This window comes from Astatotilapia calliptera, chromosome 8 (genome assembly GCF_964374335.1).
Source record: "Astatotilapia calliptera chromosome 8, fAstCal68.1, whole genome shotgun sequence".
In the NCBI taxonomy this organism is placed as follows: domain Eukaryota; kingdom Metazoa; phylum Chordata; class Actinopteri; order Cichliformes; family Cichlidae; genus Astatotilapia; species Astatotilapia calliptera.
Window position 1 is genome coordinate 11,594,209 of NC_137429.1, and position 27,708 is coordinate 11,621,916.

At 38.1% G+C, this 27,708-nt stretch overlaps 1 protein-coding gene across 1 annotated transcript; it reads right to left on the reverse strand.

The window, feature by feature from the left end:
- Positions 1–1,317: 1,317 nt before the first annotated feature.
- polr3a (polymerase (RNA) III (DNA directed) polypeptide A) lies at positions 1,318–25,007 on the reverse strand. Its single transcript, XM_026178514.2, has 31 exons — positions 24,794–25,007; positions 23,853–23,988; positions 23,146–23,283; positions 22,683–22,854; positions 22,430–22,584; positions 21,937–22,176; positions 21,622–21,784; positions 21,318–21,454; positions 21,113–21,216; positions 20,405–20,546; positions 19,731–19,871; positions 19,539–19,608; positions 19,171–19,298; positions 18,955–19,093; positions 18,321–18,485; positions 17,973–18,145; positions 15,285–15,396; positions 13,939–14,057; positions 13,408–13,545; positions 12,681–12,851; positions 10,196–10,309; positions 7,938–8,024; positions 7,772–7,854; positions 6,849–7,019; positions 6,329–6,422; positions 6,067–6,159; positions 5,255–5,419; positions 4,083–4,247; positions 2,398–2,529; positions 2,174–2,306; positions 1,318–2,089 (listed from the first exon to the last, which is right to left on the reverse strand). Exons 1-31 carry the CDS (start codon positions 24,835–24,837, stop codon positions 1,941–1,943), a joined length of 4,173 nt encoding a protein of 1,390 aa, XP_026034299.1. The 5' UTR covers positions 24,838–25,007; the 3' UTR covers positions 1,318–1,940.
- Positions 25,008–27,708: the final 2,701 nt, after the last annotated feature.

A 27,708-nucleotide genomic window follows, 5' to 3' on the forward strand; every position in this document is an offset into this window, starting at 1 on the left:
GATGCCTTGCAGCAATATGAAATACGCAAGTGCTTAGTTATATTTGAAGAGTCAAAAAGAATATGCCACCTAAAATCAGTCTTTTAAATATCAAATATTTACCCCATATAGACAATAAATTCTGTTATTATTAGTTCTCAATTATTCTATTCATGGAAGCCATTAAGGATTCCAGTGTTAACCCAAAGTCACAGCAGGGGAGGGGAGAGGGCGTAATTGGTCATCGGAGATAAAACGATAAGATTTCGCCTGCAAGCTCCAGGGGTCTTCTGAAGTTCACAGATGAGTTTCCAATGAATCAGAGAACGTGACTGGCATACACTGTTATGGGCAAGAAAAAGGTTAAACACAAACCTTTGGTTGTTGCATTCAGATTAAAAGAACTTTCACTGGCGAAGGCTGCCACAACCAATGACAAGTTAAAAGGATAAAACAAGCCAGCTGGGCCCCAAAAAGCATTTTGACCATATTACTGTATTTTCCATTATAGCACTCCAAAAGCCTTTTATTTCCTGATAGCACAGAGACAGGAATGATTCTTTTAACTACTGAGCACACAAGGTGTACTGGACTGAACGTTGATCTGATCATCTCTATATTTGATGTCAAACCTCTTTCTACCAACAACATGAGTAAAATTCAAGGCTTTTCCTTGAAAAACAAATTTAACTACATGGGGAAAAGCACAAAGATAACTCATTAGCCATTACACATTAGTTTCAGCGAATGCAACTGCACTCAAATTCTTAATTTAGAAATATAAGGAGGCCATTTAAAAGCGCTTTTTAACCATGAGCTTTTAGGCTATACAGTCATATGAGTGCTTATTTGCAGCTACTTCAAGTAACAGACATTCAAATGAAAGAAACTGGGGATCAGCCAAGCTACAGCTGCCATCAGAGCAGCTTGAGTGAATTAATCAGTTAAAGGTAAACTAATAAGAAGGTGCCAATTTAGCTCACTTGTTCAGCAGGTGACCGTATGCGTTAGGTTATCTGGTGAGTCTCAGTGGGCTATAGCTTTAAGTGTGAATGGTGCAAAGTGGAACTTCTTTTTACCTCTCCTCATATATAATCCTTCCACTGGATGGCTGGATTCCAGTGTTAACCCAAAGTCACAGCAGGGGAGGGGAGGTCAACAGTACTAGAGGGGAGGTCAGAGGCACTAGATACAATGAAAAAAAACACTAATAAGGACTCTAAAAAGACACAGTTGTAAATTGAGGCTACTCAAATAAAATAAAAAAAATAGCACACTAAATTGGATGGTATGACCCTAAAACACTGCTGTAGAAATCACTGTAAATACCAAAGAACATGGCTTTGAGTAATTTATTTATTACATTATTTACATTATTATAAGAACAGGTTTCTTACAAGATGTAAAAAGATCAACTTCTGAACTGAAACTGAACTTCTCTTGAACTGAATGTTGAAGAAAAAATAAACCCAATAAAAATGTCAAACAACCAAATATGAGCTTTGCGATGTGGGAGAAGCTGCAACGCTAAGATGCAAGCAGTTCATATATTATGCAAAACTAAGTACCAACACAGAAGAAATCCATTCTGTTTCATAATTAAGAGGTAATCTTTCTCATGTTAGCGAGACACCTGTTTATAACAATGTTTTTCACAGTGTGATCAGTGCAGGAACACAAGATTATGACCTTAAAGTGTTTACATTTTTGCTTTTTTTGCTGTTACCCAAAATTTAACTTAAATAAGTAATTCTACCTGGAGCGCTGCTAGCCTTTTAAAATGAAATTCAGTCTTCTCACAGTTTATCAACCAACAAAAATACACAATCCCATTTTCTGTTAAATCCCCAAACAGAAAATGATGTGACACATTGGCAGGCACTTCTGTACTAGTTGAAGATAATATTTGTCAGCTATGAAAAAAAAACCTTTAAATATCCCTGCTGTTTTGTCCTTTGATGCTATGTGATCAAAGATAAATGGAAGTCTGGATTGTCAAAGAGGAGAGGCCTTTTGACTGGAGAGGGATCTCTGTCAGCCTTGTGAAGCAGTTTAAATAGTCCTGTTCCAATATTCATTGGAATCCCCATGATGATACACTCAGACACACCTGAAACAGGAACACAGGGGGATGTTAACAGGCCAGTCAAGTCACGAAGATCAATTTCATTATGCAGATGAAACAGCAGCTTACCACAAACTGAGTCCTTCTGTCCAAAATAGGCAGCATCAAAGAGATGATCGGCTGTCTTCTCAAAAGAAGCCAGCATGAGGACACTCTCCTTCATTTTTGCTAAACCAAACCTGGTGATTCCCAGGATCTCACCCTTAAAGGATAGAAGATGGTTACATTAGTTCCCCTACAAGGAGATGAAAGGATATTAATTCATGTAATGTATGTAGATCAGCGGTTCTTACCTTATAGGACATGAGATCTGCAAGAAGCATGACGTGACGTCGGTCAATGCTCATTCCGTGGTTCACCATGGTGTACTGAATCTCGTTTATGATTGTGGATCTAGCAGCCTCAATGCCCAAGGTCTTCTCGACCTATCAAGTGCACAGAAAAGCTTGTTTAAAAAACAAACACATTTTAAAAAGCCCTGATGCAGACTCCCCACAGCCAATTGAAAGTGTTCTCAGTTCCTTCAGCTGGCATAATTTATGCGATTGTTTTCCTTCTTTTTTTTCTTTTTTTTTTTTTACAGTTGACATTTTAAAACGTGTCCGTTACTTCATGCACTTTGAGCCAACAGGTTCATCCAAGAAATTCATTTATTTATTTTAAACGCACAAGAGTGGATGTATTAGAAAACTTAGTGCTCCATTTGAGTGATGAAATATCAAAAACTGCCAGCCTACAAGGACAGCTGAATACTCAGTGTAGCAGCAGCAACAACTTCCAGCTCTCTTAGAGTCCTTTTGTCTCACAGCCTGTGTGTCATGGACCAGGCTTTGTGTTGTTAGATAAAAGCATTAATGCAAAGTAGTGAGAACTGATCTAGGCTGAAACACTTTTAAACTAGCTTTGCTTATCTTAATTAATTTATTAATTAATTTATTTAACTTGTATCATATAACAAGAAAACTTGATGAGCCTCTAACACATATTTCTACTAATTTCTAACCAAACGATAACACTTAGGGACAATATTAGACACAAATATGATGACAATTTAATTAAAAGTGAATGAAAAACTGTGCAAATGTTTTTGCCCATCAATGACAGCAAAAATGTTAATGCTTCAGTTGTGCAGTTTTTTTCTTTTTAAATCTTCAGCTTGGATTTTCAGAGTGATCCTACTCTCATCATGGGAATGAATAGCCTGTTAATTTTGGGCTTCTAATAATTTTTTTCACTTGCTATTTTTCCAGGGTAAATAAGTGTTCAAGACACATCTTTAATAACTTTAAAAACAAAAGGAATTGGGCACACAAACACCCATTTCTGAGCATTTAACCATTCCAACAACAAGAAAATCAAAGAGTGCTGTAACAGCTGACAGGTGGCAGCTAACCCTGGTGGCATAATGGTTGGGTCTGTAATTTCTAAACTGTGCTTAAACGTAGGGTCTGTGCAGAAAACCAACCAATTTCAATCAACTCTACCAATTCTCCCAAGAGTGGGCAGATATTCAGCCAAAATTGTGGTCAAGATGCAATTTGCTAAAGCCATCGGCTCAGATAGTAGAGCAGATCAGCTACTGATTGGAAGGTTGGCACTTCGATCCTTGGCTTTCCCAGTCTGCATGACAAATATCCTTGGGCAAGATACTAACCCCAAGTTGCCCCCTGATGTGTTCATCGGAGTGTGAATGTTCATTAGTTTGCACTTTAGATGTGCTTGTATGAGCTGGTGTGAATGAGGCATGTTGTATAGAGCGCTTTGAGTACTCCAGGAGAGTAGAAAAGCACTATATAAGAATCGGTCCATTTTACAAGCCTGTGTATATATTTGAGCCTGTATGTATACTTTTGAGCCTCCTGTGTGCATAAAAGAAAATTCACCATAAAACCTCTGCACCCCATTCTTCTTTTTTTATATCAATAAAAATGTATGATGTACAAACATTTGACACTGGGGGGAAAAAAAAGACTCATACCTCATAAGTATTGTTTGAAGTGGTCCTACTTCCGTTCACGCCATGTGTCGCCATAACCGCTCTCAGGTTGTCCCCCTCCACCAGGAGTTTGTACTTACTCTTGCTGCTCTGTTCGTCAATATGAATGACAGCTCGGGCAACCTCCGGTATCCCTTGAACCACCACCTTTCAAATGAGTAAGTGCAAACAGTTAAGACAAGAAAATACACAGGACTCCATGTTATCCCTGCTTTGAGAGCACTTTAAGCATTAAACAGTTCAGAACATGTACTGAAAAGTATATTCTGTCATACATTCACAGTGACATATTAAATCTTTACCAAAATAATAACGGCCAAAAAATTCAATTATATATATATTTTTTAAACCGAGGAGTTTATTGAGCCTTCAGGTAAAAACAAACAAAGAAACAAAACAACACAATAACAACATCAACAATAAAGTTAAATGCATATATTGTTTTTATGGGTCAATTTATTTCTCAAAAACATAATGGGGGGGTCACAGTTAGAGTTAATAAATAATCACACTGATGATGTAGGGGCCTCAAAAACCCAAGACATGATATGAAATACGATACACTTTATGTTAAAGGTTTAATATGGTTATCACTTTCACAGCAGCCTTTCCCACCTGCTGCTCAGACCATCTGTTTACAAGGGTAAGATAATGATAAGAAAGTCAGCTCAAAGGGAAGGAGGAAGGCAGAGAAAATAAAGTTGATTTTTGCTCTTAAATAAAGGATGAACTAAAGGTTTCCACCAAGGCCAAGAACACAATAAATATACTTTAATGGAGTAACGCTGCATGACTTAGTGCTTAAACCAGAGTGAAAGAATAAAAGTAAAGCAGTGAAAATGAGCACAACAGGTCCAGTGTAAAACACTCTTAAATATTTTATTGAACAGAGCAATTAAACTAAAAGGCAATTCAGTGTAATTTATAAAGCCCAGTATCACAAAGGAACAAATTTGCCATCCAGTGTTCAGCTGCTCCACATCCATACAGTATTCTCAGACATCGGCAGAAATCACAGTGCAGCATCTGTGCTTTCTAAACATGAATTTTCCATAGGTAAGAAGCCCTGACCGGCCTTGACCTTGAATTCAATTTGCACACAGAAAGCATGTGTGCACAAAAGAAAACAACCATTGCACACGTGACATTCTCACCTTGGGAAGTTCTGCTTTTAGTGACTGCAGCACATAGTACATGGAGCTTTTGCTGTTCTCTCGAGGAGACACGCACACCACCGCCTCCCCGTGTACAGCGATGTCTGCCGGTTTGACTCGCAGTTTAGACATGCAGATGGAGTAACGCACCGTTTCTGCATTTACCTGAGAAGAGACGAGAAATCAAAGGCACAGCTTGTTTTCTTTTCCACGCCGCACAAAACGCACTTCTCTTTAACCTGCAGGCACTCATGAGTCAGAGCACTGTGCTGTAGCTGCTACTATTAAAGAAATGCAGTGTTATCATATTTTAGTAGGTAGAGAAAACAAAGAATTCAGTGTTCCAATGGTTTAAGCTATGCAGACTTATCTGTAACTGCACATAAAGCAAAAAGTGAGAGTATAAAAACATATGTTTTGATTTTCCCTTATTCTAAAGCAGTTCAACCAAAACCCCAACATGTACTGAAAATATGCAGGATGAATTACATCCTGAAATCAACCTTGAAGGTATAAAAATGAACATTATTTCTTCTTCAAATATAATTGAGAAGCTAAAAATAGTAGAAATGAGGACACAACGAAGTCTAAGCAGCGCTGGACAGTCCGTTTTAACATTATCCCCGAGTTCCCAGGCCTCATACGTACTTTTACAAGCACAACGGTATCCCAGCTTACGTAAAATGACAATTAAAACTATAGATTAACATCCCAGGTGCACTAATTCAGAACTAATTTAGATGTGTGAAAGGAGGGGGAAGTGCCTGAGATGTTCACACAAAGTGGGAGTAAAAGTAATAAAGCTGTGGTACCTCCAGTCGCAGCAGTCTTATTCTCTCCAGTGACAGCTTCACCAAGATGAAACAGTCATCTGGAAGGAAAACCTCTTCTATGTACTCAGAAATCTGTAAAGGACAAAATGAGAACCTACCTTATTACAGCTCTGTACAGCTTGTTCTTTTCTTTTTTTTTTTAAAACAACACCTCTACTTGAACCATTGACATCCCTTAGTAATGATTTCAAAGCTTTGATTTGTAAATAAAAGGGAGGGAAATCTGATTGGTTCAGGTTACCTCTCCTAGAAGAGTCTTCTCAATTCTCCCCTTCACCAGCCTGGCAAAGTCAGCATCATCTTCCACATCCAAATGAGCCGTGATTATAGGAGTGCTGAGTGGATTTTCAATAGATAATTCAAAACAAATTAGGGATGTATTCACTACTGTGACACAAAACACCATGGGCAAGCATAGCTTACTCTGCTAACTGCTCTAATTCTGTGTGTAAGCCATGGATTGAAGCAAGTGATCAAATATATTCTCACAATAAAAGTGGAATGGGCAGCTTTAGAGCTGCAAAATCCAGCACTGGCGTCTGACAGTAAATGTCAAACAGAAGAATTGCTTCCATTCAGGAAGGCGGAGGTCTTGAAATCGTTCTTACTCCATCTTGCAGCAGTAATTTTCAGCGATGTTACAAAGACATCAAGACAAAGCCCATGGCCAACTTTGAATTGTGAGGTATATTTGTCTTTTTGTCCTTGGCGCAAATGACAGAGGGAATATAATGAGACATCTCCATAATTGAATATCATACCTGATGTTCTTGGAGGCGTTGATGATTTCTTTGATGCGAGGCACTCCTAGAGTGATATTCATTGATGCAACACCGGCAAAGTGAAAGGTTTTTAGTGTCATTTGAGTACCCGGCTCTCCAATGCTCTGGGCACAAAGGGCCCCAACTGCTGATCCTGGCTCCATCTGAGCTCTATCGAGAAACGAAAAGAAAAAAAAAAATATATATATATATATATATATATATTACAAGACAGAGTCTCTAAGCTGAATCAGCTTTCATCAAACTGACAAGTAAAATTGGAGTTGCATTTAAACTAATGTCATTTTAGCAGCTCTCAGAAAAGATGAATGATCATTTGGGAAACAAAGTCAACCACTTAAAAAAATAAAACGAAATCTTAACCCCAGGCTGACTCTAAAAACAGAAATCACAAAAAACATGGTTAACACAGCATGCTATTTCAAGCTCCAGCAGAGTTTAGCGCAGTGCTGTCAAAGGAACAATGATGGCCAGTCACTCTGCACGGTTTCTGATGGCATAAAGCCTTCTGACTTTTTCTCTAGTACAACCATTATAGTTTGGTTTTGAGTGAATATTTCTGGCACCTCCACATCCTTACCAAACTTTCAATAAACCTTTCAGTACACTTCTAAGTGTTTGTTGCATTGCCTTTTCATTTTCTTAAAATAGATGAGTTGTTCATTCCTCCCCAGCTTCAACTACTTTAAAGCTTTTTGAAGCACAATCAGAATTGATTACAAATTTCCTCTCAATTGTTCTCTATATTTTGGGCTGCGTATGTAGTAACAGGGACTTTTTTATGATTAAAAACCAAAGAGCAACCATTTTTGGCTCTGTGGTTACCTAATGGAAGGATGGATGGACAGATGGAGCCGAGAAACAAAAATAACAAGCCTCAAACTTGGATATGAGTCTTGTACCTCATGTATTTGTCTCTGCAGGTTTCAAGAAACTTCTCCAGCTGGGTAGGAGTTACACGATCCAGCTGATAAAGAACCTTTGGCTGTAAATACAAGACAGAAAGAATACCAATTATTTTTCAAATGCTGTGAGGCTGAAGTTTGTTAAGCCTTGCGTGACACCTACCTCACTAGTCCCATTGTCATTGATGCCGTACTTGTCTCTAGTCTTCTTGATCCTTTCTGAAATGCTCTTAATGAATTTCTTTATTTCCTAAAGTAGAGAGGAGAGAATAAATTCCACCTCCAAACTCAAACATATCCTCAACAACAAATGCTGCTGTCATGCAGCTGTTAGAAATCACAAACTGTTAAGGAGTGGAGAACTCAAGCGCCCAGTACAACACACTGACAAGTCTTTTTTTAAACATCAGCAACACTTTAAAATGAGCAATCAGATGTTGGAAAATCAGTACAGAACAACATCAGGCGCTGTTTTATTATACAACAGCATCACCAGGATTATTCCATTAATGATTTCCAATTGTCACTGACACGCCATTCAAAATTCACCGCATGCTTGATAACTGTACCTCCAGGTACTTCTCTGCGCCTGTGTCAGTTAATTCCTTCATAAAAGGGAAAAGAGTCATGTTTGTTACCATCAGAAAACCCATTAACTGCATGCAGCTGGCTTTGGGTTTGGATGACAGCATGTCTCTCTGTATTTGATTAAAAATTATTATTATTATTAATATTTTTTCATCGTTTTGATGGTCACTGTAGTGGCTATATTAATTTCTTAAAGTTCTCTCTTTCTCTTATATTTAATATAACCACACTAGGACGGACAAGCGCCTGTTTTTATGGGTTGTGGTTAGCAACAACGACGGTAACACCATCGCGTGTCCGCTTGTTTATGTTCCACATAAACCTTTCACTATAAAGCTCAAGATCCTGTTGAGACTTTTCAAAATAAACTGAATCACCTGAAAGAGCAGATTATTTACGGATGAGAATTAAAAAAGAGCCGCCAGGTGCTAAAAAAATAAACCTTAGACTCAAACGTTAGAACAGGCTTTTCCCCGCAGCACGCCGTGTAATAAATACTGAAAAATAAAACGGCGGCCGTTACAACTTATGTCTAATAATGTAGTTTCATGCATCTGTTAAAACACTCGACTCCAGCAACATGACGCGCAGCTGGAAACACTTCCAGAAAGTCGAGCTGCCCGAGATTCACAGAATTTACAGAAAATGTTACATTTTTGTGATTCATATCGTTATCGGACGATAGAATTCTTATATCGGGATATGAGATTTTGGTCATATCGCACAGCCCTACTCACAAAGGCACTAAATGAATTATTCGGCTAGTCCACAACAAAGTAATTATGCATTCTCGTTTGGTATCATTTGGTAAAAACTACTTTTCAGCTTTTTCTGGAGAATATTATTAAGGCTCCCTCTCACTTCCAACAGTGAATGATTTAATAATTGATCAACATATTGATTCATTTTGTCTTATAGGGTTACATCTGGCTGCAGAACGAGGAACAGAGCAGTTTAAATGATTTGGCACGCCTGACTTATTCCAACCGTCCGACTCCTCTAAGTACAGACTACAAAGGACATGTATTATCAGTCTTCCGTTTCAACCAAAGATCTGATGTGTGCTACATTTTACTAAAAAAAAGAAAAAAGAAAAAAGAACAAAGACCAAACAAAACAAAAATAAATAAATAAAAACATACTCTTAGCCTCTCATACCCTAAATAAAAAACAGTTTGTTGTTGCTTATTTTGAATTTTTATCTCAGTGTATTTGATATTGTGGCCTCTAAGCGTTGTGCTATATCATATCAATCCACCATAATACCAGCATAAATTCTTATGTTTATTCATTTAAAACTGTCATATCACGATATTAGTGCTATAGCAAGGCCATTTGCCTAGTGCACAACCTCAGGCATGTCTGCAAATAACAGTTATGTGTCAGCCTCTGATAATAACTTGGTACCTAAAAAGGGAGCTTCTTCAAGAAACTCCAACTAAGCATAATACTTAACCTGTTCTCGCTAAAGGTGGAAACAATTTTGTTCCATCACCTGACGAAAAACACAGACTACAAGCCAGTGATATGTTACCCAAATAACTAAATCAGGTGGTGCAAAAGCCAAGGATGGATGGAGGTTACTGCTGCAGTTACATGGCAGAAAAGTGGTAAGTAGTCATGATTTACAATTCCCAAGAAAAACACTACCTAGCTACTTTCGTGCTTATTTTAACATCTAATATAACCACTAAGCTTACTGTGAATCAGTTTCAATTGAAACTCTATTCATAATAAGCTACGCTATAATAAGCATAATAAGCTATGCCATAATTTCCTAATTAAAAAAAAAATCTATAAAACATTGTTAACCAAATACTGTGATGGGTTTACCTCCAAGAAGCTGTCTCTACAGCATAAGAAGTCAGCTCTTTTCATGATAGCGTCTGCAGTGAGGACCAGCTCGTTTTGACTCAGTGCAGGCTCATCTGGACACGTGTAGACCGCCTGGGAGGAACAGAGAAGATCAGAAGCACTCACAGTTCAGCTGTAAATAGCTCATGATGGTTGATATTAATAGCAGCTGAAAATGCTTCAAAGTGAACATGAAGAAAATGTACTATATACTTTCTGTCCCAGTTTAAGGGTCAGTGCTTTGAGCATATAATATGTAAAAGACAGCCACTCTAATTATTTTTTTCATATTTATCCTTTAAAAATTTGTCTACAGACTTGACAGCCCTTGGCAATGAGCGGATCAAATCAGAACACCTTTCCAGTAACAGATTCATATTAAATGTATTAAACTCATTAAATTATCGTAATTATTTGAAACATTACTGGCAAAAAGCTGTATTTGTTCTCTGCTGGTTATCCTAGTTAAAAAGACCTCGTTTAAGAGATATGGAACCTCTAATGCTGCAAGCTTGTGATTTCTATTTGGATCTTAGAGAGTGATTTCAGAAAAACAACAACGCTTTTAACCTCAATGACAAGCAGCAGATTGTGTACACATGAGACATGACCTGACGGTGAATAGAGCAATTAATCGTTAATCCTACAGGTCAGTTCAAAGATTCTCTGTGGAAGGCAGTTTAGCGGGCAGAGTAAACTGATTTGAGTCATTTTAAACACTTACAAGGTCAGAAATTCTGAAAAATATGTTAGTAAGAAATTAGTTGGCTGCAATTTCAACTATTCAGCTGTTTGTTTTTTGCCTCTCCAGCTCAAAAGCAGACTGTTTACAGTAGCAGGAAAAGAAAACAGCAACATTTTAATATTCAAATAGTTTCAGTACTGCTGAACAAAACCAGTACTCCAAACCATAAAATGTGCCTTTTTTAATTAAACTATGTTTGTTTTTTAATCACAGCTTTTTTGTGTGTATATTTGACAAAGTACACATTAAAGATGGACGTAGCCAATGTACATCCACTGCCTTGTGGAATCATTTTAAAGTCTAAGAGTTTACACTATGGCCGACATTACGTTGGGCTCTTGTACCCTGGAGTTGCCATGTTTAGTGGGTGGAGTCTCAGCTAATCCGCTGAATTCAAGTGGTCAGTTGAGCCTTTAGTTTGTGTAACACCCAATTGCCCACAAGGTGGTAACAAATTACCTGTACAGTCAAGGTTTGGAGAGCAGAGATCAGACTAGTGCCATTTGACCACAGCCCATCTGTTACCTTTACATAGTTTGCGCTTTATCTCAGTGCAAGATGTTTTTTCATTACTTGAAGGACTTTGATGAACATTTTCGGTCATAGTATTTGGGTTTGCATTTCACTTTTGTCTGTAGAGTAGCCTATAACATCAAAGTACCTGGCTTTTTAAACAGATAACTCGTAATTAGTAAGATGTTTTTCTGTCGTAACCTGTGGGTGAATTACTGCCACCTTCTGGAATTAGTAACACATCATACCAGTCACCGGGTCCAAGAAGGAGTTGCAGAAACATTAGATTTTTCAGAAACTTCATGTCTGCTTTAATATTAAAATATCATGGTCATTGCTACAATAAAGCAATGATATTAACACTGACAGCTGTAGGAAGGAACAAGCAACTGTTTTTAAAAGTTTAAATGGTTGAAGAGTCAAACTAATCTTTATCAAGTTGAATACAATGAATAGAAAAGGCTGATTCTAAATGGATGATGTCCTTTACGCAACCCTAGAAAATGTACTTTTAAGCTAAAATAATGACTGTGGGGGGGCTGAAAGTTGTCAAATGTACTATGTCTACATTATTGACTACAATAAAACAATAAAGGTCCTAAAAAGTTGATTCTGTTCATCTGGACGTAGCGTTTTTGGTAGGAGAAACATTTTGTTACTCATCTAAAGAACATGGGATGAAATATAAAGATGAACAGAATCAACTTTTTGGGATTTCCTTAACTGGGCATGAGCATGCGTCAAGGCAAAACAATTAAAGGTTACATTACATAAATCGTACCACTGCTTATATAAACGCATGAAATCATCAACACATATCAGATTGAGATTCTAAAGGCTGGGATGTGCTTACGCCTTTTTTTTACCCCATTAATTCCTGCACTGAATTTTTTAGCTAAATGAGAAGGACTCTTGTTTATCCAGAGTAAGTGGCTTCTCACGGCTTTTTCATCTTAAAATTACTCCTTGAAATAAACCAGATGAAATAAGGAGATCTTTTAAAAGGCAAACTATAACTATAAACAATTTATGAAAGTTCAACTATATGAAAATGGCCGACAAATATTCAATTAAAACGTGACTGCAACAGAAACAAAGAATAAGGGTTATTTTAAGGCTGAAGAAATTAACTTCTACTCTGGTTCGCACATATTTAGTGCACAGAAATTGACTGCTTGTCAAGCTGTCGATTTCTGATTAACTCACCCGAATGTTGTCCAGGACTCTCTTAAACTCCAGTGGCTCATCCTTCCCCTCCATTGCAGCGGGGTCCAGGCCATCACCACCATAAATGAACTGGATGATGTCGCCTGTTGAACTGCGTACTGTGAGGTCATACTGTGAGCACAAATCCTCCAGAGACTTCACCAGACGCCTCTATTAAAATACAGAGAAACGACACAAAATAATAATGACACTGACACATGCGATGGAACTGCAAATTGCATCAACACTGCACTATGAGTGTGTAACCACAGTCCGCGTAAATGAATAAGAAACCCTAATTAGCTATGATGAAAGTGCTCCAGATATGATTATATAATAATATTACATACTATGAAATCTTAATATTTAATGTGCAAAGTTAGACTGATTTAAAAAATAAATTAAATTATGGGAATGAGGCTTTTTTAACACGACGTACTGCAAGGAGAATGTGGGATGACATTTTTCCTTTTTTCACAATTTTATATGATCTCATGGATTAATAAATAAAACACTGAAACAGGCAATATTACTTTGTGCAATAGAAAATTTGCTGGGGGGGGGGGAAGAAAAAAAAAAATCAATAAAAACTTAAAATATAACACGCAAAAAAAATGCTAGCATCCTGGGGACAAAGTAAAGACCTGCAGCGACTCAGTGTCAGCAGTAGTCGTCAGAAGTGAACTGTGTGAAAAGGCTCAAAAGAAATGGGTCCAAAAAGCTTTACCTGCATGTACCCAGTCTCTGCAGTTTTCACCGCAGTGTCCACCAGACCCTCTCGACCAGCCATGGTGTGGAAGAAGAACTCTGTGGGTGTCAAACCGGAATAGAAGCTGTCGGCCACAAACCCTTTAGCAGCAGGCAGCTGTAGAGAAATCATCAGTGAGCTATTAATAGAGCTTTGAGTACTCTAAGAAACTGTTATCCAGTTGCACTGTTATTTTCTCAGAAAAAAAAAAGAAGCAAAGAGACTAAACATAATGAGACTAGAATTGATGAAAGCTTTTGGAGTATTGGATGCAGGGGTAGCACAATGAAATAATACTACGAAATAATCAAAGTGCGTCAGAGCCTTGGATGCAACACATCAGGTCTACAGTCAAACACCAAAGTTTGTAGCATATAATCTCCAGTTACAAGAACAAGCCTCAACAATTAACTGATTAATAAATCACAAAAAACAGATCCAGAACTACAACATGAATGGCACTTAAGGAATACATAGTAACACAATTAAAACAAATAAATAAGGTCTTACTTTTGAGTGTTTTTCAAAGTGAGGCAGGGAGCGATTCTCAAACCCATTAGGTACCCGAGAGCCGCTTATGGCCTGCTGGCCCACACAGGCAATCATCTGAGATATATTAATGAAGGATCCTGCGTTACACAGCAGGGACAGATGAAAAAGTGAGACACACTAAACAATTTAGCACTTAACAGGTTGGCAAGCCCTGAAAAATCTATCAACTAGAAACACTGTAGTTTAACGGTCTCTTTATTAACAGCTTATCAAGCCTACTGAGTTTTGTCATGCAAACAAGAAATATAGCAATCTTACATCCACCTGTTCACATGGTGACGCAGGGCCTAGCTCATGAACAGTGTTATAAAATGTTAAATGTAACTAATGCTACTAAAGTTAGTTCAAACATTAAAGATTAGGGCTGTAACTGTGCTGTGACAGGGCTGTAACACACTTTATTTGAAGACAGTGTGTCATTATTTCCATGGCTGTGTCTGCAATACCCAATATATTGGACTTTGTTTGAAATCATATAGTAAGAAAAGAAAAACCAAAACACTCAACTAGAGCCAGCGGTGGACAAAAGTGTCCTTGAGCCTTGTATTTATGCTCAATGCGAGCTTCACTTTGTGATTTCTTGTAGCTGATTTGTGAAGAGAGAACACTCGCAGATTCTGGCTGTGCAGTGAGGCCAATTAAAACTGTCATTTAAAATGCAGTGTCTGTTAGCATATCACACGTTTAATAAAACTCCTGTGTCTGCCCACCTTTCAACGCCATCCTCGTTAGAATGTTGTAGCTAACGGACAACACTGCCAGCATATTCCTGGATTTTATGGTGTATAAGTATGTTAACATAAATTGTCTTCTGACAGTAACAATCAGGCTCTGAGTGCATATGAATGGAAGAAATTTTACTTCTTTATTGCCTTTGAGTTAAGATTATGTTTTCTTGTTCTGGCAGCAATGATTATGAATTTTCAATCATAATATACACATAACTGTATAACTTCTATAATAGCTTTTTGTCCTTTGAGTCCTTGAGTGTCGTTGTAAGTCTGTTAGTGCTAATAAGCCTGACAAAAATGTGACTGTTGTGGTATTATCTGATTATGTAACCAGGCTCTTTTGGTTCCTGTCTTACAGTTTTTCTGTCAAGTCCTTCACTATTTACCATTACAAAGAGCTAAAAAAAACATCCATCCATGTAAATATTGTATTGACAAGAAGAAGAAGCCACTTTGTGTCTCAGAGCTCTTCAAAATATTTTTTTCCAGCTGCACGTAGACACGGCAACACCTTCATCGACCATTTATATGAAGATTTTACGATTTGTTTTGTTTGCTTTCCAGTTAGCTTACCTTTGGACCCGCAGAGAGCCATAATTAGAGGGCTGTTGCTCTTGTCCAGCTCCCTTAGACAGGCACTACCAGCTCGGTCTCTGATGACAGACAGCTCTTTCAAGATGAGAGCCTTTTAACAAACACACACAAAATGATCTTGAAAGATGGCACACCAACATCTATCCTTTTTTGGTCTTCTCTTATACACAAAATAAAAATTTAATATCACACTTCCTTTTCTTCAATACCTTAAATAAAATCTTGTGAAACTTTCTGAGCCTATAAATATGAACAGAACAAATCACAGCATTCAACATTACTTTTTAAGCTTCCACAGACAAACTGGATTTCGTGCTGTACTCTCCAAAAACTAGCCCAGCCCAAACACATTGCTCTTTCTCAGCCTATGAAAACCCCGATGATTGGACGGATCATCGTTGGAAATGGCCCCTCTGCGATATGACGACTATCGGTCAGTGAAGATCTTATTTAAGGTCAGTTGTTGCCAATGTGCAGCCTACCGTCAAGTCGATTTCAGAGCTTGAACAATTTTGGAAGTATTTGTGCCTTTTATTGAACAAAAGGTGCAGACAAACAGGAAATATTGGAAAGACAAGAGATACAGAAATTAGATCGTAAAAAGTCAATTTGTTGAGAAACTGAAGAAAAGTTTTGGGTTTTACTGGCAGCGCTTATAATAATAATAATAATAATAATAATGGATACTTTATTGATCCCCATGGGGAAATTACTTGTTTTTCTCTGCATTTGACCCATTCACTCAGTGAAGCAGTGGGCAGCCCACTAAGCAGGCGCCCGGGGAGCAGTGTGTAGGGACGGTACCTTGCTCAGGGGTACCTCAGGGTAGCCGTTAAGTGGATTCGAACCGCCGACCTTCCGATCATGGGGCGACCACTTTACCTACTGAGCTATAACATGCGAGAAAATAATGAAATCACCACATCTGGATGATGTTCATTCAGCTTTCTTCTCAGGTTTTTAGCTAATAAATAACAGATATGACAAAAAATGACATTGGTTTAATAACCTCAAAAAACTTATAATTTAGATATATCAATTAATGGTGTGTTAATTTCCAATCAAAGCAGAGGAAGAAAAAAGGAATAGGGATTCATAAAAAAACAAAAGACATCAGATCAGGTACTTTGTTGCTCCTCCCTGGGCTTTTATAATGACCTTAACCGTTTGAGTTAAGGCCTTAAACTGATTCCAACTTTCTCGAACACAAGCAGTCAGTTCAAGGTTTGCAGGATGGAACCTTGTCATGGACTCATTTTCTTTTTTTTTTTGGTAGTTTCCACATCAACTGGATTGAGAGCCAGACTGCTTGTTCGCCATGTCACTCTGTTAATTTGCCAGTGCGGAAGAAAAACTTTAATACTCTTTGTTCCTTGGCAACATGAATTGCACTGAAAATAGCATCTTTGTCACCAAACCTACTTTCTATCTATTATCCATCAGTGGAATGAGAGAAGACTAATTTTTCTGTGTGCATCTGGGCCTTTACTACTGAGGTAATGATTGCCATCCTCTTTGGTCTATTACCTGCAATGTAAACCCATAACATAAATGAATCGAACAATTTGCTTCTTTTCTTTGCACACCCACAGACCACTTTGTTAGTTACATCTGTCCATCTTCTCATTAATGTAAATGTCTAATTAGCCAATCATATGGCAGGAACGTGATGCATTTAGGCATGTAGAAATGGTCAAGATGATCTGCTGAAGCTGCATCAGAATGGAGAAGAAAAGCAATTTAAAACATCCAGTGAGCTCCAGTTCTCTAGCTGAAAATGACTCTGTCAGGACAGAGGATGGCCAGGCTGCTTCAAGCTAATAGGAAGGCAAAATAAACTTTACATTACAACCAATGAAGGCAGAACAGCATCTCTGAATGCACAAACCTTGAACCAGATTGACTATAGCTGCAGGGGACAACACCAGGTGCCACTCATGTCAGCTAAGAACATGAAACTGAGCCTACCGTTCACACAAATACTGACCAAACCACAGCTGTAACACTTGATTAATTCTTCTGTTCTTCTACAACAGGTCTACTTCCAACAGCACATGCTCGCTTTTGGAAGATGGAGTTAAAGACTTATTATTATGCTAACAGAAGTCTTCATTCTTAGACTGCAGGCTTACTGGTGGCTCCTAGAGTTTCTAAAAGCAGAGTGGCAGGCAGACCCTTCTGCTGTGGATAAATCTCTAGGTTCAGGAGACACACACCCTCTCTACTTTTAAGATTAGGACTCAAAACTTTTCTTTTTTGATAAAGCTTATACTTAAAGCTGGATCAGGTGAACCTGAACCATCCGTCGATTACACTGCTATCAGCCCAAACTGCTGCTGCCGAGCATTTCTTCTTCACTGAACTCTTTTCACTCCCCAGGTGTTTACACACCACTGCAGCATGTGACAAAATGTTTGTTTTGTCCCATCTCCCTTAGCTCTTATGTTTCTTTACCTCCTAACTCTTTACCTTGCCATATAAAGTGCCTTGAGCCAGCTGTTGTTGTAATTCGACACTATGTAAATAAACCTGGATTGAATAGAACTGAATGACTCACAACTGGTGTGGTGTTCAAGAAGTAGTGGGAAGGTATCAATTAAATGAAAAAGCTTTCGTCTCGTGCGGTGATGAAATGTTTCAGCAATGATGCAGATTGTCCATGCCTACCTCCAGGGTTTCTTCTGCTGTGCAGCCTGGCTGCTGCTGCAACTTGCCCGTGTCCAAAGCTTCAATGTATTCGTCACACTTCTTGTAGCCATCATCCAACAGGTCCTGCTTAGCCTTCAGCAGACCCTGGCCTGGTGTAACATCCCCGATTCCAATAGAGAAACCCCTGTTTGCTGAAAGTTGAGGTTAAAAAAATAATTCTGCATTACTTCAGGCTAACCCTTCTGTGTAATCGTTTATTGTTCTTAAAGGGTTTTGAATTTTCTAATATAAACCAAGACACTAGAAGATATCTTGGCATATATCAGACCTAAGAAATAAGTAATAAATTCCTTGTAGACCACCTACAGAGATACACAGGAGCAAGTCTTGCCAAGCGAGACATGGCGTTGGCAGCCTCCAGCTGTCCCCAGTCCCTCAGCAGGATGTAGAAAATGTTATTCTTCGAGCCAGATCCCAAGGTGCTCTTATCCATGCTACCACACATCAGCTCACTGTTGTGAATCACCACAACTGGGGATATGACAAGAATAGGACAAACAGCGATGCTATTAAATCCAGAATAGAAACACCAGGTGAATAAAACATCGCACCCTGTTCGCCTCGAGACACCTGACACCTATCTGACAGGACATTCTCAAACCTCAAAGGAATTTCAGGAACATGATTACTGCTTCTTGTTTTTGCTACATTTTCTGGAATCACACTAAAATTTGATGAACTCTCCTAGCGACGGGCAGTTACTCAATCTTATTTTTTGCTCATATGTTACTGCTCATACAGGCTTCATTAAACGTTTCTAGGTAGTTGCTGACAAACAAATGTAATCCATTAAATGTATTTAATTTCAATCACAATCAAACTTTAAAGCCTCCTCCTGAAACTTCATCGCTATAAAGACGTGTTTGTAATGTGAGATGTAGTCAAACAAAAGCTTTACACTTGGTTTCATTAGGTGGACGTCTTTACTTAAGAAACTCACACGAATCATTGTGACAAAGGTCCTCTCCCTTGCCGCAGTACTGTTTGCCCTTGGTGCGTAGGTTGGCATTGACTGGACATTCCTTACTTGGCTTCAGGATTAGGCTGAAGATTTGCTTTCCTGTCCACAGAGCCATGGGCTGACAGACACAGAATAGATTATTAGTGCTGGGTCACAAATATAGACTTATGTAACCAGCTCAGCAGTGTGGAGTACCTTTATTATGGCCGGGTGAGGGAGAGAGATCCTAACTCTTTCATCTTTACCCACAAGGATTGACGCTACTATTTGGCAGGCTTTTGATCTGTCAAAGAAGGTGTCCTTCAGCGTCAAGAGGTAAGCACCTAGGCAGTACAAACACATTGTTAATTCACGGGAAATTAAAAAACAGGTGCCTTTCAAATATTGCAAAGCTGCACACCCATCTGGTAGAGAATGGATTTTTTTTAAATACCTCCCGATTTTTCAACTATTTTCTTAATATTTCCATACATTATACATCTATGTATGATGCTTTTGAGAACCGGGACACTCGTATCATACAAAAACATCTACAGTTGGCTACCACACATCACTGCACTGACCTGTCAGGAAGTCCTGAATAGCAGCAATCAGGGGTTCGCCATTTCTTGGAGTGACAAGATTAGCTTTGGTCTGAAAGAAAAGATAATGAGTTGTCTAACTGCAGTTTCCTGTAGACAGCTTTTCATGTGTTCAAAAACCACATCTGTCTGTGTGCAGTTTGTTTAAACACCATGTAGTATAATGACACATACCCCCATGAGGATAAGAGCCTCAGCTTTAGCTTCTTCAGTTTGAGGTAGATGGAGATTCATTTCGTCCCCGTCAAAGTCAGCGTTGTATGGCGTGCACACACACTCGTTAAACCGAAATGTCCTGTGAGGTTTGACCCTGGCCTGTGTGTTAGTTTGAAAAGTGCCAAAAACTATGTCATTCAAAAGGATCCAACTAAAATATTTCTCATTAGTCAAGATTTTTTTTAAAGTAGAGAGAAAGCTAAAATGCGAACCATGTTCAGGAACCATGTTTTCAGTGTGTAACAGGTAATTATTAAATTTTAAAAAGTGCAAATAGATTATTTTGACTGCAACTGTATTCTACTTTAAACATTTCTAGATGTGCGTGCATTGACTTGACTTAGCACTGGGTTTAAAAGAACCTTTGCAAGTAAAAAGTAAGAAATAACGTCAAAAAAACTATACGCAAAACTACGATCTTTGCGGATAAAACACGAGGAGTCCTAAAACCTAGTTAAGATGTTTTGTGTGTGTTTGCACACCAGCAAAAGAATCGTATGAAACATTTTCAATCTTGTTTTCTTTATCATTTTCATTAGAAAAACAATACGTTAATAATTCTCTGTGTGGCTGTGAAAATTATGGTTACAATACCAGTTTAACAAGTATTTAGGGCAAAAAAACCATCTTACAATGTGAGCCATGATGCTGAGTTTGTGCAGAGAAGGCTGTCGATTGAAGAGGACGATGTCTCCATCTATTAGGTGCCTTTCCACCAAATCACCAATCCTCAGTTCCTGGGCAATCTTTTCACGGTTTCCATATTTTAAAAACCTGACAAACAAAAAACAGTAGATAAAAAAGATTAATTAATTAAAAAAAACTAAACAAAAAAGGGAAATAAAAGGAAATTCAACAACAATTCACAAGAAAACCTCTCAGCTGCAGTCATTAAATGAAAGTTTTCTACTCAGATTACATTTATGCCTCAGTTCTTCAAAGGATATGATAACAAAGTTTGGAAGATACAGATCTTGAATTCTGACAAGCAGCTTGTCAGCCGAAACTTTACATGCAGGATCTGCTCTTTCTAGTTAAACAGCCCACAGGCAGCGATACTGAAACACTTTGCTCCTTTTTCAGACATTCTCACATCATAGATGTCATAAATTAGATTATTACCGGTTTTCCATTTTGTCAGTGTATAAACATTTGGGAAGTGGTACTTTTAAACCATTTAAATTCCATGTGTGCCCACTAAAGATTATCATCACATAAAATAAATAGAATAATGAACTTGAGCTGTATAGACTAATAAAAAGAAAGGATATTTTAAATATTAAAGCAGAGAGAATACAACAGAGTATGGTGTAAAATAAATACAAAGTCCTAAGCCTCACCTTTTTATCTGAGTGTGTCTGTTCTGTATGAAGTTGGCTCCAGGGTGAACATCAGGACCATTACGGACCAGTTTCCTCATTAGTTCCAGATTGGCTTTGTTTACCTTGAGATAAGCCAAATTCAGATACAGTATTACACTCACAAGGATTAAAATCAAAAATGGGTATTTAGTGTTATTTCTGCTAATCATGGGAGAAGATTTACCCTCTCTGGGTATGTCAGGATTTTGGCCACATGCACAGGGACAGCCACCTCATCAATCCTCAGGTTTGGGTCTGGAGAAATGACAGTTCTGCCAGAGAAGTCCACTCTTTTGCCAGAGAGGTTTCCTCTGAATCGACCTGAGTCGCCATTAGAGTAGACAAAATCAGTCATTTAGATACTTAAACTCTTCATTTCTCAGTGTGATGTACAAGCAACATAAAAGCAAACATCTGCCAAGTGCCAAAAAAAGTAAAAATTTAATTAAATGTTGCTAAATTAGCCAAAATTTTATTACACACTATACCTTGCTTTCCCTTGAGCCTCTGCACAAAGCCCCTAGTCCACTTTTTAGGTGCCATATTGAGGGGGATACCAGAAAGTTCACTATTAATGTAAAGGGCACACTGCAGCTGGAGGAAGTCCCAGTCCTCCATGATCATCTGGGTTTTTGCTCCTGTCATACGATGCTGCAAGAGAAGAGTTTGTTAAGTGGGACATCTCCAATTAAACAATACATTTGATAACTCTATTACAGACAGACTTTTTATTTTTAAAGGATTGATGATTTGAAGATGAATCTTAATTGCCCCTGCTGTTAACCTGTACAGTTGAAAGATACCTTTTTAATGACATCGTTAAGGAAGATTATCTCTGTTAGCTTCATAGTGAGGTCGTCTTCATTGGTGCCAGACTTGAGGTCGCTGACAACAGACGGTCGGATGCAAAGAGGAGGCACAAGGAGACGGGTGATGATAAGGTCTGCGGGTTTCCCTGCTTCGGGGTTCATCAGCAGCAGAGGGATGTCCTCTTCAGAAATCCTCCTGAACAGGTTCAGCACCACCAGAGGATTCAGGTTTTCCTGAAAAGGGAATTAGAAATGAGTTCAAAGAATACATCGATTTTTCTAAAACATAAATAAATACATAGAAAGAAATTTTAAAAATCCCTTACATCTAAAATAATTGCTTTTAATATTTTTCTAAATTATCCATAAACCATACAGTGACTGTAAGCCACAGCCATGTCGATATATTAGGTCTACTTTTTGGTCCTTTTTTAAAATAAGACCCATGTGTTGCCATATGACGAAATTAGTAGTAAAAAAACTTCACCTGTGCTCTGGTCAGTAGTGGCTCAACCAGTTTGTTGTGTTCAATGGCAATATCAAAGGACTGCAAGAAATCTGACACAAAAGCATCCACCACTTTCTTGGTCGTCTTATACTTCTCATGGATGATCTTAAGTAGGCCACACTTTTTGACTGGTCCTAAAGAGTAAACACACACACACACACATTGATTTAGCAATCAAGTCAGGGTGGCTTTTAAAAAGAACCAGTTATGAAATGGAAAGGTCTCTTCTCACCATTGAAAGCAGAACAATTTAGACAGACTGTCCTTTTGCGGCATTTATCAGAGATTTTCTTCTTCAGCCCACGTTTCTGGAGGTAGGCCAGGTTAGGCCGTTTCAAGTAATCCATGAACTGCAGCTTCTCTTCTTTCGTCAGCATTATCCTTGAACATGTCTTACAAATCATCTGGATACACAACCCATCAGAAAGAGGGGACTGAATTATCGTTTCTCACAAGTCTAAAATTATGAAATGCATTGCATATCATTTCACCTTTAACATTTGGCAATACAACAAATGATAACTCAAGAAATAAAGAATCTCTTTATTTCTCGCCTATTTATGGCACTCTAGTGACACCTAAAGGAGAAATACTATTTTAAAATGTGCCTTGCCATTCCTTAAACATGTACTCTTGGAACAATGAAAGGTTTGTAAGATATTTTAGTCACTACAACAAGAAAACACTGGATTTACCTGTAAGATTCCTATTGTGGCTTTGAAATAACCAACATGAAAACAGGGCAGCTCAAGATCCAGGTAGCCATAATGTCCTAAACAATCAGCCAGATTCTTCCCACATGTCAGGCACGGTCTGTCTTTCTCACTGGTGCCCTGCAGAAAGCACGAGATCGGAGAAATAAGGCTGAAATATGAGGATTAACTCAATGGGTAATTCAAGACTGTTTTTGATGCACCAATGCAAATCTACCAAACACCCATATAAGAGCTCAGTGGTGTAAAAATCAAGCATGTGGACTTCCCCACTGTGACAACCCCCTGTGAATAAAGGAGCAGCCAAAAGAAGCTTTAGTGTGCAAATGTTAAAATATTTGAAGTTAAATGTTTAAATATGTCATAATAAAGAGTGAAAGCTCTTAAAACAATACCATTATGTTCTTATTTATTCATAAAGTAACTTTCCTTTATTTAATTTTAGAAAAGTAGAGGCAAACTACATAAATACAAGTGTATACACACGTGTACACAAAGAAAATGTCTCTCTCATATGCATGCCTTTATACCACAGCTTCCATTAAGCCTTGAGCCTAAATCTCAAAATGTATATTTAAAAAAGTATATCTTCTAACTAGATCTTATGCCCTGTATTTCTGTATTTATGCATTTCTCAGGTGTTTTCTTGAGTCATTGCAAACAGAAGTAAAAAGTCTTCCATGTCATACCATACGGTGGTCCAACACTCCATAGGCCAGTGGAGTGTGTTTGGTGTCCTGGCTGTAGAGATTTTTACTGACCACCTGGATGTGGGCCTGCTGCCGCATCTGCTCGGCAGATTTCATGCCGAAGCAGATGTGGCTTCTGTAAACAATGACATAAAATAAAGCAAAAACAAATTAAAGAGTTTAATACCTCAGTTGGTAACAAGAGAAAACATAAGCAGGACTGCTTGAGCTCTGGTCCAGCTTTGGTCAGAAGTTTATAACCAATGTCATAGTCATAGTAATCTTGAACTTTAAATGATTTCTTTGAACTGTTCTCATAATGATTATACAGGACGCATATTTAATGGATTTAAATGTAGGCCTCCTCCTTTATTACTCCATCCATTTTGTACATTGTCAAAAAGTGGATGAAACTAGTAGCAGAAAGTTCTAGAACATGATGCTGCCATTATTATGCTTGACAGCTGGTACCATGTTCGTAGGTTTGAAAGCCTCACCTGTCCTTATCCAAACACACCTCTTGTCATTCGAATCAAACTTTTCTCCTTAAAGTATTTGGCTCGTTCGTGTCCTGATCACAGCTGTATTGTTGTTGGAACCACTTTTTCTAGCATATCACAGGCAAAGCTTACAAGAAAACCTATAAAATCCCATCTTGAACTTACTGAACTATTGGGTGACGCATGCTTACAGGGTGACACTAGCGTTTACGTGACACTTAGTTGCCAATATGCAGATTCAATGAAGCTTATTTACTCATTAATCACACTTTTTAAATGCGTCCATAGAGGCTTTCAACTCTATTCCACAATTACGTTATGTAAGTACGACTAAATTATCCGGCAATTCAGAACTATTCTTATATTAACTACCTAAACAACTTGTGTGGATAACCGGCGAGCTAACCAGGCTAACAGGAGTCCTCTCTCGGTCATACTCACATTTTTTTGGCCACATCTGTCTCTCTGAACTGCTCCTTCACCATTTTGGCTGCTTCTACTACATTAATAATATTACACGAAAGTAAATTGTTATGTTGTCCTCATTGCAGGATGCTAAGCTACAGAAATAGCCAGCATATTGTCATGTTGTGAATATGCTAGCAGTCAGCAGCATGCAATGTGTTGATAGCATGCATGGGAGCCACCGTGCAGTGCTGCCTTCAGGGTCTATTTGAAATTTAACAACACGTACTCTGATTGTTTTAGCCCTTACAGATTTAAAAAACAAAACTATAGGAAACTTACAAAAAGATGCTTTCACCGAATAATACTGGATATATTTAATTATTTGAATATATAGACATAAAAATCCACTTTTTCTTTCTAAGCTTCTTAGAATATAGACATAAAAATACGCATAGTATCTCCTTCTTAAAGAAATGTGGCGATCATATGCTGAGTTAATTTTAATTAACAAAGGCTAATTTTATAATATTCATATTGTGGATTTTTGTTATTAAAATTTACACTCGATTGTCTTCTCAGCCTAGTCCTACAAAGCTTGTTTTTAATTGCCTATTTATTAAAAATAATAATAATAATAATAATCTGAGTATATAAAAGCCATTGAAGGCATCGTAAGCATACACCCAACAACAGGCGGAAAGAGAAGTCACGGAAGTACGGATACAGCTAGTATAACCTGTATGCTGACACCTAGCGGCTAACAGGAGTACTACTTCCAGGGGGATTTGTGGTGAATTTAGCTCATCTTCAAAAAAGTAATTAAATTAAATTAAAAAACACTATTTCTTTAAAAAATAAACCTCTTCTTAAATTAGAACTATGACTTTTTGAATGGTTGCTTATATGATGAAAGGTAAATAAAATAAATGAAGAGAAGTATATTAATGGACTCCAGATGACTGTTCAGAAAATTAATGTACTCTTAAATCTTTTTAAATATAACAACATAGGGATTCTCATATAAATCCATCAATTCAACACACACACATAAACACACACACACACACACACACACACACACATATATTTATATATATGGATGGATTTCCATGACAATTTTTCTCAAATATTTCCTCAGTGAAAATGCATCGATCTATGCTCTTATTTCATATAATGTATGTTTAACAATTCAGCCTCTAGATGGCACCAAATGCTTTTCCAGCCGCTGGAAACAGTGTGAGGGAGGCAGCTCGGGCTAAACAAACCTGCTGTTGTACCTGTGTGCTTTGATGCGTTGGCATTGAGGCACTGATGGCGACTGATGACTTCCTGATGAAAATTTCCTCCCACAACATGCTTGTGTTGATTAATTGTTCTGTCAGCTTATAACCACTGACAGCGAAAATTGCCCAACTGAATCTGATTTGCAATTTTCTAATTCTGCTGACATGTGAATCTAAGAAGGCCTCTAATTGAAACTCTAACACAGTGTTTAACAAGGTCTGCCCTTTTTCAATCTGCCTTTCGTGACAACAGCTTCCTGAAAAGGTTGGTCTCTAAAAGGATAGTCCACTACTTAAAACATATACATATACGTACACAGCATGAGAAATGATCCAGATAAACACTTGAGGGACTTCTGCTAACAACGCCTTCAGCTTAAGGGGTAACACAGTAATCGCTCTTTAAAGTGCCCCTTGAGCATCTATGTGTACAAAACTGTGTATGAAATAGAGTACGGTTGGTTAATCGTCCAATCATGAGCAGAAGCACAACCTCACAAACGCAGCACTCCCCATGGAGGAGTTGAATATCTTAGATCCGAGGTCTGCTCAGGGAAACCATCTCTCAGGAGGGAGGATCCAGGGATTTGTTTACTGTCACTGTGCTAAATTGTGATAGATTTAGTTTCAGAGAAAGGCTTTTAGATGAATTATGCAACTTTTTCCCTTGTATATGCTGAAGCTCTAGGGTATGAATGCACTTTACCAATTTCCACAAAATCTGCAGGATTGATGTATACTAAAGTTGAGAGAGTCCCTAGATTATTATGTATTTTATTAAGACTGAAAATGGTGAAAAGTCTAACACAATGAATTGACGTTATTAGTATTCAGTACTCACAACAACAGTCGTCTCGAGGCATTTTGTACTGTAAAGTAAACCTCATACAATATTAAAGAGAGTGCTCCAATGAATAGGCAGCTGTCTTTGAGCAAGCACTCGGGGATGGTGGAAAGGAAGAACTCCCTTCTAACAGGACGAGACCAACAAAAAGGTGGGGGCAGCCATCTAACGCAAGCAGTTAGGAGGTGAGGGTAAAGAGGAGCGAAAAAAGGAAACGATACAGAGACCAAGGACAAAAATCCTAATATGGTGAATACACTATATTATTCAATTACATCAAAGCTAAACAGACATGGTTAATCTTTACATTTAAGAAGCTGATACAAAGCAATTTAATGTATTTTTATTTGATGATCTAAATCGTACTATTATGCAAAATTACCTAAATTATTTATATGTGTAAATAGAAAGCACTCATAAGCCCCCCAATAATACTAATTCTTGAGCGCCACACGTGCCATTTACATTATTCTAAACGTATTTGTAGATCAATGTAGCCACCAACATTGTGTAATTAACATGAGTAATTACTGTGCTTAATTTACAGAGCCACCCAAGGTTCATAATCAGGCTACAAAACATTGACCCAAGACAATTGATTGATCCCTTCCTCCTTTAAAACCATGCCCCTGCTAATGACTAAGTAATGAGGAGATAGTGTATGGCTAGGGTGGCTAATACAGCTTTCACTCTCCATATCCAGACTGGCTGGTGCCCCTCCCTCCACCCTATCCCCCGTACTCCATCTCCTCCTCCTCACCATGTTTTCTGCAATGGTGTCATCTCTTCGCTCAGAGGCCCCTCTTCCTCTTTCCGCGTGT